General features: G+C 49.6%; 1 protein-coding gene across 1 annotated transcript in view; it reads left to right on the top strand.

Annotated features, from left to right (window-relative positions):
* Positions 1-11,113, top strand: part of LOC116843982 (hemicentin-2-like) — a 50,868-nt gene extending 39,755 nt beyond the window's left edge. The window contains exons 2-9 of the mRNA XM_032815006.1: positions 569-913; positions 2,012-2,326; positions 3,072-3,223; positions 3,320-3,464; positions 3,668-3,961; positions 4,336-4,725; positions 5,932-6,249; positions 9,929-11,113. Of these exons, the coding sequence (XP_032670897.1) occupies positions 569-913; positions 2,012-2,326; positions 3,072-3,223; positions 3,320-3,464; positions 3,668-3,961; positions 4,336-4,725; positions 5,932-6,249; positions 9,929-10,530 (2,561 nt within the window). The 3' untranslated portion in view covers positions 10,531-11,113. The remainder of the gene's footprint in view (positions 1-568; positions 914-2,011; positions 2,327-3,071; positions 3,224-3,319; positions 3,465-3,667; positions 3,962-4,335; positions 4,726-5,931; positions 6,250-9,928) is intronic.
* Positions 11,114-12,100: the final 987 nt, after the last annotated feature.

Raw genomic sequence — 12,100 nt, 5'->3', positions numbered from 1 at the left:
TATATATATATATATATATATATATATATATATATATATATATATATATATATATATATTTCTTTATTTCTTACTCTATTTTCTTTCTATGATAATTATTATTAGTATTGTACCAAGCATTTGTGTAATCAATACAATAAAAGGTTATTAGGAAATTATCGAAATCGTACCGATTTTCTTAATCGTACCTCAATTTTTTATTATCGAATATGAGTGGTAAAAAGGTAGAAGGATAAAGAAATTGAAGTATATGAGAAGCCCTCAAATTTTAACGTACGATGCATGGGAACAGAAAGAGACGCGCGGAACAAATGAAGGCAAAGGAATCTGAATGAAAGTTAACATTTTGCTTCAATAAAAGCCTCACATAAGAAGTATACGTGAAGAATATTCTAATTAATTTTGAGTCGTCATCCAAAGTTCAGTGACCGAACTTTGTCCGGGTGATTTCGCGATCGTCCAAGAAGACGAGAAAAATTTCTTAAGGGAGGAAGTGAGGTAACACGAGGGGAGGGGCACGCCGTATCCCGACGTAAGGATAACTCTGTTGCTCCCGTGTGCTTTTCAGTGCCTATATTAGACGTTAGCGCGGTGGCCGGTTTCAAAGCTCAGATACCTTGCGACATCGATCCGCCGACCAGAGATGAGACGGTCATCATGGTATTTTGGTACAAAGACGAAAAGGACGGCGAACCGATATACAGCATGGACGCTCGGGGGAGGCAGATAGCTCAGGCGAAGCTTTGGTCGGATCCGTACGTGTTCGGTGAAAGGGCGGTTATGAGGACGAACGTAAAGCCCGCCGAGCTCGAGATAGATCCTTTGGAGTCTACCGACGGCGGCGTGTACAGGTGCAGGGTGGATTTTAAGAACAGCCCGACGAAGAATCAGAGGATTAATCTCGTAGTCATAGGTGAGTCTGCCGCGTGAGCCGGCGAGATCCCCTCTATCACGTTTAATCGCGGATACACACACACATACACACATGTATATTTGATCACGCGTCGCCGTGCCAAACGTATACGTTATTACGAAGGGACGTGTCGCGCGTTTAATAACGGTTTATCGAGCGGTTTTATCGCGGTTTATCGAGAGCTACGTCGGCGCGGTGCGGATCGCGCTTTACGAGATTTTAATCAGGCGGCGCATATGGGAGAGAGAGAGGGACCATGCTCTATACTCCCATTCGTCGCGTTCTGATTTATTCGTTTCCCCTCTCAGCGGCGTATCCGCCGGATACACGATCGTTGCGTAATCGTGGAAAAACACGGCGAGTCGGGAAGACACTCCGATTACCGGAGTGCCGTGTTACCGGAGTTTTCCGACTGTTTAGCGGATAGTCAGGCGGAAATGCAGTCGCGAGACGAAACGAAGTTACGGAATCGGCAGACGCGGTTGGACCGGCTCCAGCGAGCTGCAAGAACAAACACAGTATCGGAACGGGTCGCGCAGCACGATACGCGTCTAGTTATAAGGTCGATGCAGCTTCACTCAGCGGTATCTAATACGATTTTGAATTAATTAATCGGTCGTCATAGAATACCGACTCAACAGGTGTTAATCTCGCTCATGTTACCAGCGTGCTGGTTGAACGAGATATAAAAAAAAAGAAAGAAAGAAATAAAGAAGGAAGGAAAGCACAAATCACAAAGAGAGTCAGTGGTTATACATCTTATTCTCATTTTCCGCGATTTCGCGACGCGGCAACTCAATAACGCCGTCTGGCTGCGTAAATTCAGGCGGCTCCAATCCGATTTCTGCTTGCGGCAGCCATTGTGAATCGATTGGAATAATTGGATCCGTGTTTAATTATTACATTACACGATAAATCGCGCGGCGGAGTTTTATAAAATCGATATCGTTGTGCGAACCGATAAAAAAGTAAATCGTGCATATAAAATGTATGTATACACATGCGCACGCACACACATGTGCATAAAGCGGTGGTGTGGCGCGGCGCGCCGATATCGCGGAAATGAATTTCTACGATCGAAATTCAATTTGCTGACAGTGCCGCCGAAAAAGCCCGTGATATATACCGGCGCCAGCAGAAGTCTGGCTAAAACGCTGCAGCAGTTTAACGAGGGTAGCGAGATGTTCCTATTGTGCGAGGTGATCGGAGGGTCGCCGCCGCCAAAGGTCGCGTGGTATTTCAAGGGCGAAATGTTGGACGACACGTACACGCGAGAGCACGACGATATAACGATAAATCGGCTGGATATTCCCAAGGTCACCAGGGACTACCTGAACGCCAGGCTAATTTGCAAGGCGAACAATACGCAGCTTATGACGCCCCTCGTCTCCGAGGTCGTTCTGGATGTGAACCGTGAGTAATCGCGCTAATTGTAATTGGACGTGCCGCGAGAAATAATCGCGCGCGATCGAACGTTTCCTTTAGACTTTTCTTTCTTTGCGCGTTTTGTGTACAGAGAATCCATCAATAACGCCTGGCCCTTCTGATAAATTTTGGCTCGTACACGTCGCATCTGCATATTTATGTGTCGCGACTATTGATTTTCAGGAAAATCAGCAACTGAGTCGCATTAAATGCAACGGTAATATGCATAGTGAATATATGTATGCGCTACCGCTGTTGCGTTTAATGTGACCAAGTTGCTCTCAAAATTTGTTCTCAATTTTGTTCTCAAAATCATCATAATGAATATGTAGATACGATGTGTGGCCGGTTTGAAACACCCTAACTGTAAGTGGGAGGAATTATTGGAGTTCGCTGTATCACGTTACTGTAGAGAGAACAAATATCGTAATTTTTTCTCGTTTCGACTGAACCAATTGTTCCCGTGACGATTATTTGCGTCGGAGAATTTTGGATGGAGAGCAAAACAATTGCATGACACATGTAGATACGATGTCCCCGAATACCTTAATTGCAATTGGGTGCATATTGGATTTCACCGTATCACTGTAGAGGGAAGGGAATCTTTTTCTTGTTTCAATTACGATTAATTCCTATTGTTCTCTCGCGGCGACTACTTTGTCGGGGAACTGTCGATGGAAAGCAAGTAAATCGAGAATACGTGTACTCGGTGTAATCGGTCTCCCTGCTGCAGTGAAGCCGCTGGTGGTCAACATTACGAACAAGCGAGCGCACTTGTCGGCGTTAAGAACATACGAGATCGAGTGTCTGAGTTCGGGTTCCAAGCCGGAGGCGGTGATCACGTGGTGGAAAGGCACGCATCAAGTGAAACATATGGCCAGAAATGTGAGTAACCGGCCCGCGTACTACGCGGCGCCGTCGTCGACAGCGCGCGGGACACGTGTCCGCGTGACGACGATGGGGATTCTGAGTTCTTCGTAGTTCGCAGACAGTCCGAACGTCACGAGAAGCGTGCTGAGTTACGTGCCGACCATCGAGGACGACGGCAAATTTCTGACGTGCAGGGCGGAGAATCCCGTGGTGGCCAACAGCGCGCTGGAGGACAAGTGGCACTTGCTGGTGTACTGTAAGTCGTTGTACCTTCGTTTCTGTCCCGTGTGTGAGTGTATTGCATCATCCCGTAACATCCGAGAGCGTCGTGAAAACGAGGCTGTCCAAGTGCTGGCTGTTCGATTAACGCGGATAATCTTACAGCCGCCGTTTTGTCGTGAGATCGCAAGAAACGAACGTGAGGTATCTCTCTCTCTCTCTCGCTACCGATGCTTTCAGACGCTCCGGTGGTGAGCATTAAGTTGGGTTCCAGTTTGAAGGCGAACGATATTAACGAGGGCGACGACGTCTACTTTGAGTGCGAGGTCCGCGCCAATCCGAAGTCGTACAAGCTTCTCTGGTTCAAAGACGGCAAGGAGCTGCATCAGAACGCCACCGCGGGAATCATTCTTCCCGGCGGGCAATCGCTGGTGTTGCAGAGTGTGACAAAAGCTTCCGCCGGGGAATACTCCTGCATGGCGGCGAACGTGGAAGGGAAATCCAACAGTAGGCCCGTAAGCCTCGAGGTGATGTGTGAGTATATGGCGTTTCCACTCGCGCGCCGAGCTCTGAATTCCAATTCTCGCGGGGAACTTGAGAGCGCGGCGACGCACTTAATTCATCATTTCGACGCTTACGACGTATAATGACGTCATTATTCTAATTTTATTAATGCATTCGCGCCCCTGCTCTCTTCTTCTGCATCGCAACAACGTCGATATTATCGAGCCGCTGTTAAATCACGTTTACATAGAAGCGTCAATTATCGGGGTTCCCGCGCGAGGAATGAAAATCAGAAGCCGCCGGGGCGCGGCACTTTACGCGGTCGCGCTTATTTTCCTCACGAAGGCGCCCACGGGCGCGCGCGGTAAATTGAATCTACCAGCCGGCGCCCCTCGTATTTTCAGACGCACCGATCTGCAAGGACGGCTCTTCCACCCAAGTGGTCGGCGCCCTGAAGCACGAAACGATCTCGCTGGTCTGCGGCGTACAGTCGAAACCGCCGCCCACGACCTTCCACTGGACCTTCAACAACTCCGGCGAGTTGATGAGCGTCCCGGCCACCAGATTCGCGCAGGTCAAGCCGCTCACTCTGATTACGAGCCACTGGCACGGCTCCAGACTGAATTACACGCCGGCGAACGACATGGACTACGGCACGGTCGCCTGCTGGGCGAGAAATCGGATAGGGGTGCAGAGGACACCCTGTTTCTTTCAGATCATCGTCGCCGGGAAGCCCTACCCCTTGCAAAACTGCACCGCCCTCCAGTCAACCGGACCCTACGCGTATCGAATGGGTAAGCGACGACGAGACGGGAGGGTTCTTCCCCGGAACCCTCTCAACGACCTGCTAACTGCGCCATTACACCCGACCATCATCGTAGATGACGCCTTACGGTGCCGATGCCCTTCTCGATGCGCCCAACAGCTTGTTTCCTTGTTTCCCCCCGGCGAGAAACGTGGGACCGCCGGCGGTGCGTGAAAGCGCTCGTAAAATTCGCCGGTTTTTCGGTATCGATTGTCGGCGCTCACCTGAACCACTCGCTTCCACGAATAATTTAATCGGATAATCGATGCGCGCGACTCTCCGAGGTCTTGAACGAGATTCTTGGAAAACATTATTTCTCGGGACGTGTGGCGAAAAAAGTATTTCGTCCAAATTCTCAAGCTTCAAATCAGACTCGCCAATAAATCTCGGCGTTTGACGAGCGTGCGACTCGACGAGTACCACTCACTTTGAAAATTAGGGTGAAACACTCAATTATTGGTCACATTGAAAAGAAACTTTTCCCGATCAACATTGCAGTTCAACTTCTTACTTCTGCACTATATGGTTCCATAAGAGAACTTCTAAGTTAGAACTACACTAAGAGAAAAATTTTTGCTAATTTAACAAAGTACCAGTGTCCGCGACAAATAGTTTGTTGAGATGGAACAGCTCAGGATCCCGTAGTGGGAATCCATGATTTGTTAATTTGCTACTCTAAACAACTGCAATGAAGACATGAATAATCCGATCTAAATAAACAAACGTAATTTATACCTTAAGCAACATATGTCTGTTAAGATGACAAATGAGAAGTGATTTGTAATAGTAACTGTTTTCCTGACGACCATCAAACAGCAAATGTGCTTTTGTTCTGATAACCGAAGGGTTTCCCTCTAAACAATTGCTGCTGATCGCACGAAAAACCAGGTTTTTCTAAATCAATAATGGGGTGTTTTACCCCGGCTTGTGTCATGCACGGAGGATTAACGGACAGTCGGTGATCCTGAATCGACATTTCTCGACGTCAACAACCGCGGCCGTTCTCGTAACGCGAATCTCGTCGGAATTATTAGTCATTTAATTCAAACTGACCCCTCTAATCGACGTCGTTGGGTGTACTTAGCCGCGGTGACGTTCGCGTCGGGAAGCAATTAGCTCCAGCGAGCCCGCGTGTTTTTCTTCCTTCGAGAGTGGGCTTAACCGCGCCGAACTGTGTGCGTCCGTGTGAAAACAGGTCACGAAGACTTTAAAGCCACCGACTCGAGGGACGCGGACTGGTTGATCGTCAGGTGCTCCGAGGGATTCGACGGTGGTTTGCCCTTGACTAATTACGAGCTCGAGGTCTACAGCGAAGAGAACGTTTATCATGTCAATACCATCTACCTGAACCACACCGATAGATCCGGCTCATCCGGCCCGGTCTTCGAGGTTCCCGGCTTAGAGCCCGGACGGAATTATAGACTTCATCTTTATGCCGTCAATGCCAAGGGTCGTAGCGATCCCGTTGTCCTGGAGCCAGTCACGCTCAAGGGAGTGGCGATGTACACCACCGGTGAGTCCTCCTCTCTCGGGAAGTCCCGTCTTCCTCGTCTTATTATTCCAATGAAAGCGTCCAGACGTGGAATGGCGTTCGCGTCGAAATCGTGTCTCCTGGTGGCGGTACGTCTGAGCCAACGGACACCTTCCGTGTGTGCTCGGCCGATTGCTCAGTCGTGGAACGTTTGGGGTAGCTAGTACGGACGAGTAGACTCTTATCGACACGAATTTTTTTAATGCACCGGCGAGGTGGTCACAGGAGATTACGAAACGGCTGGGAGCGCCGCCGTCGCTATCTTTCCCGGGTGTATAATTTTCAGGGTTATTATTATTGGTCTCTTAATGTATGTAAATTTTATGACGTCGATAGTGTGTTCGCCTACCGTGATTAACCCCCCGTGCCTTTATTACGTGATCTTAACATCGTAGCAAAAATAACAACGAGGCGGGTTAATAAGCGCTAACGAGCGTCGTGGAAAGAGTTTCGGGATATTCGGGTTGGGCTCTTAATTGGACCGAATTGCGCCGTGAGATTAAGCAAACAGACCGGTACACGTCGTGAAGGCTCTTGCTTATTCTCGACGCAATTATACGCGCATTTGGATCGACTTCAGAATCTTTGCTTTACGCTGAAACAAAAAATTAAAAAAAAATATATAAAAAAAGAAAAACTTTCTCTCTCTCTCTCTCTTTCTCTGTTCTAACGAGTCTCCTCGTATTTTCTCGTTCACGCGCGGACGCTCAAATAAAGTGCCGTAAATTACAGAGGCCTTTTCCCCTGAAATTTCGTCGCTTCGCTTCAGAGGCAATTCGCCCTGCCTCATCTCTTTTTTCATTTTTTACCCTTGAAAAAATTGCCGCGGCCTACGACCGCGGACTTCACGAGCGACGTTTGCGTTATCAATGTCGAGTTCGTGGCTAATCTTTCAATTGTACACAATCATTGCCTTTCTGTCCCACATTGTAAAATATCAGATCGCACGGCGCATCCAATTTTCGCGGGCCGGAGCGAGCGACCTCGCTAAAATATTCGACAAACGTATATCGCCATTTCGGTTATTGAACTGCTCGATAGACTTTCAAATTTCGCCGTCGATTAAATCCATTTCGGACTCGCTGGTCGAAATCGAAGTTCGTCGCGACATTTCTGCCGACGTGCACGCGACACCATACACACACACACACACACACATGCCACGGTCAAATATTAATCCGCGTTGGATGAACGGTGCCAAATCGCGCGGTCCCGTACGCGGCCATTACCGATTCGGCGTCAATACGCCGACCGCGCCGCACGATTATACGACGCCATCCAACGCCCGGTGGGCGCTTTTTGAGAAAAAGCGCGGGGTCCACCGGCTGCTGCAACCGCCAAGCCTGCTGCGCTCTCTCACTTTCTATCTCTCTCTCTCTCTCTCTTTCCTACGTATCCCGCCGTTCGCGGACCTTGAATTAAAATCCCATAAAGCCCAAGTCCCTTTCCTCACCGCTGCCTCATTCCAGCTGCATTTATCGTCTTTAATTTCCATCCTCATGGGTTATTCATGCCGACTAGCGCACGATTCCACTGTATGGAGACGTGAGCGCGCAACTGTGTATATATATATATATATATATATATATATATATATATATATATATACACATATGTGTATATCTCGATGATTCATGTGTGAGCGTGCGTGCTTGTGTATACGCGTGCATCCACGCTCGTGTGTGTACACGCGTATGCACGCATACACGCACGCGCTCTATTCCGACCGTCGAGCTCATCCCGGATCCTGATTGTGTACGCGCGCCACTACCACCGTATCGGCAAATCGCTCCAACCCTGTCGATGGTTCCCGAATCTTGCGGCGGAGCCCCCTCACAGGCAGCTTCCACCTATTCCCGCGGGGGTGGCAAACATTCTCCCTTAACGATGTAGCAATGGGGAGATGCTCGTGAGGAGAGGAAGAAGCTTTCGAACTCCCTCGGAATAACGGACCCCAACATCCGCGCGCGTTCGCGTGTCCTCCTCTTCTCGATGTAGGTCCCTTTGCGCGGATGTATGCGCGTCACGGTGTGTACACGTGTACGTGTGCGCGTATGTATATGCGTGCACGTGTACGTATGTTTGTATATACACACACACCACATACAAAGAGACACATACACGGCTATGTGCGCGCGCGCAAGAGAGAGAGAGAGAGAGAGACCGTTCGCTGGCTAACGAACCGAGGCGTTTTCTGAATTCCAAAGAGCCTGGCCATCGCCGTCCGCGGAGCCGATCCTCCGCCTGCCTCTTAATCTTTGCTTCCGGAAGCTGCCTGCGTTTCCTCCGTGATCCAATAAGTACAGGGAAAAAGCGAATCTCGTTTACCGGACACGTCGGGGCGAACGCCACTCCCAGACGCTGTTGATGTCGTCATCAGTTCGGCTGTCCATCCTGATGAGGACGGATGTTCTTTGCCGGCCGAGAATACACAGCTACATGTTAGAAAATCACACGTTCCGCGCGCAACGACCGGCTATTAATCTTGCGACGAGCGCGCGCTACAATCAGTGGTATTTGATATCGTCCCTTCTAGCCTCGACGACGTCTTCTATTCGGTGAGATTTTTGTGACGACGTGAAATCGGTGAAACAGCTCCAACGACCGCACGCGATCCGACGTTAACGACACGACGGCGGATAACGAGGAAGCGACGACCTCGACGTGTTTTCTTCTCTTTGTATATTTCACAAATGTGAGAACGAACTACTCGATTTATTCTTGTGTCGTATCTGTGGCTCATTAAAAAAAAAAAGAAAGAAAAAGATGCATTAGCTCAACAGAAAGCGATCGATTCCAACCTTTCGCCCGACGACGACATCACGTCGCGCGGCGAACTTTCATTTCGTGTAATGTTAAAGAGCCGTAATGTGTCGCGCGAGAGCGCGCGCGGATAAAATGTCTCCCGTGGCGTAAATTACCGATACGCTCGCCGTTTAATGGAAATCGATTTCGCCGGATCTCCAAAAGAAAACGTCCGAACGCGTTCCCATCGTTACGCACTAATCCGATGTGGCTGATTGCCGCTTAATTATCGAATTGTGACGTGCGCGCACTGTCGATGGTCCAAAACTAACTTGACATTCGTACGATCAATAACGCTCTCGCTCGCTCGCGTATTCATCTCGCAAGTATCTCGCCATCAAATCGAATGAGCTAACACAGAGTTGCTGTGCGCAGAGTTCAGCAGCGTAAACACGACAGCGTCCACAAGATGTTCTTCGTCGTCGCAACGTTAACCGTCCGCGTACGTTAATTATACGAAGCTCGTGACGAGCGTGTAGCTGAATATATCAGCAGAGGTCAATAACGCGTCCGTCGTTACGACCCCGTCGGTATTCTTGATATTTAAATATTTATTCTCAAACGATTCCAAGAAAAAAGAAAATAAAAAGAAACGTAGACATTGAGCATTATCGTGAGAGAAAGAGAACGAAAAATGCTGTCTTTCTCGGATTACTTGAACCGTCTCAAATACTTGAAATCTGTCTTGAAGGTTCCATCAATTTTTTATCGCCTCAGGGACAGCACACATCGTGTATAAGTACGCGGTCCGTCAGGGGCTGTCATACGTTACAATTGGCTGAAACGGCCGTTTCCAGACCAACTGAGTCGGGGCGACCTGACGACGACGCGAATCATTTGGGGTTTGTTCCTCCAGGTCGCGGAATTTCCGACGAGACGACCGATTACAGCCTCCTGGTGGCGTGCTTCGCCGGCGGTGTAACCGCCATTTGCATTCTGATCGTGGGGATAACGCTGACTCTGTACCGTCGCAATCACCCGACGCAGCCGAGCAAGGTGCAGGCGGAGCTGGTGCAGTACGAGAGCAAGGAGGACCACCATCGGCCGGCTGCACCGTTACTGGCGCCGATGGCAGCGACGGCGGCAGTGGCGGCCACGGCGACGGCCACGACGACGAACGAGACTCAGCGGGACAACTTGAAGGAGCAGATAAACGCGGAATTGCCGGACGACGATCCGGACGTGATACCGAGCAAGGTCGAGAAACGACCAGACATCTTCGAGCCGGGCTACGCGAGCAACAAGCCTGAGCGGTCGAAAGACTTCAGGTATCTCGAGAACCTCGATTACCCGTCACCCTCGTCGGTGCTTCATGCCAAGGACTCCTGGATCTATCCGAACGGCTACGTGGAGAAGAGCGAGAAGAGTCTGAGCCCGATACGACCGAGCACACTGCCGGTGCACCGCACTCACGATATTTACACGAGGAGTTTGCGTGTACAAGAGAGTTGTATATAAGCAGACGCGAGGAACGCTCTCGCCGCGGAGCCCTCTCCGGATCCTAAAGCCAAAAGCCGTCGTACGCGATTAACGACGCCTGTAAATAGACAATAAATACCGTTAAGGACCCTTTCCGATCCCTTCCGACTCGTGTCGATATTCCTATTCTTGTTTTTCACCTAGGATAAGAGAAGGTAGCCGGTAGCTTCGTACTTAAAGGGAAGACACGTGATACTCCGGGCAGCGTCGCGAGGAACGCGAGGACGACGACATCCGACACTCACCATCCTCCGTCGATCGAGAGTACATCATGGGGCGCGATTCATGCGCGTGTACAGAGACAATAATTTTCCGCTGTTAAGATTACCTTCATCTCTTTCTCTCATTAGAATATTTCCTTCTTTCCTTGTCTCCTTCCTTCCTTCCTTCCTGCCTTCCTTACTTCCTACCTTCCTTCTATTCATCCGTCAACTATTCCGCGAATGTCTGGAAAAGCGTACATGTTTTGTCAACGGATGTTCTATCGTGCTTCGTGGTTAATTAAATGGTCAAATGAATATGTAAACGTTTGTATATAAATAATAAATCTTGTTGTTTAATATATACGTGTTGGCAGTCGTTCTTTTTTGACATCTGTGCGTATGCGCTGCAGGAGAACGGAACTACAGTAGTGTTGAAGTAACGGGGTAAGTATCAGAGATGAGTCAATTGCTCCCGAGAGAAGTCTTAGTCTCTTATAATTCAGACTTCTTTCAATCAACGAGCGTCCTCAACTTATGGTTAAAAAAAATAACCGCCGACGTCGGGCCGTTTACAACGATTCGTTGGAGGTTTGTGTCGCGTGCTCACGTGCCCGTCCTCACACGTTGACAGTTTGACGGATCGGTGAATTGGCTCGCGAACCGATGGTCAAATTGGCACTTACTAACAACGTCACACGGCCGCGATATTCGTACGCGATATGAATGGACGAGAGGATCGAGTCGATCGTGGAGATAAATCGAGCGAGGACGTGCGCTGAGAATATCGCACACATACACACATACACATATATCGCGGCGGGTGTATTTGGCGAATTCCTCCGGAAGATTTACGTCACTGAGAGCGACGCAGCTGAGATCCCGGCAGATCGTGATCTCGCCGCGGCTCGGACAGCCGATTCTCCGATCCGCAATCTCCGCGCCCGAACAGCCAAGTGACGTAATCACCGCGAGCCGCCCTTAAGCCGCGCGACTTTCGTTGTTTGCGCTATTTCAACGACGCCGTCGACGGTTTGCTCTTCGACAGACTTCCAGTAAGCCGCTTATCGCCCGGGTTGCGCGATAAGCTAGAAATCGACGTGGATAGGTGTCCCCCGCATAGTGGCAGTGTGTGCCGACGATGACGGGGTGTCAGGGCGACGGCAGGGCGACGATAAATCACATCGTTAGGACAACGCGTCGAGCCCTCACTCGCCAAGCCATCGACTCTCCCTCCACGTCGAGCGGAAATAAACTGCCAGCGATCTGGTGAGCCGCGGAAGTAGGCGAGTCGGTGTCGCCCGATGAACTCAGATTCAACCCCCATTCTTCGTCCGGCTGGCTACCTT

The sequence above is a fragment of the Odontomachus brunneus genome, unplaced genomic scaffold (assembly GCF_010583005.1).
Source record: "Odontomachus brunneus isolate Ranch 3 - 2012 unplaced genomic scaffold, Obru_v1 Obru_scaffold_037, whole genome shotgun sequence".
Classification (NCBI taxonomy): domain Eukaryota; kingdom Metazoa; phylum Arthropoda; class Insecta; order Hymenoptera; family Formicidae; genus Odontomachus; species Odontomachus brunneus.
The sequence above is the reverse complement of the archived record's forward strand: the minus strand, read 5'-3'. Positions and strand labels throughout refer to the sequence as shown.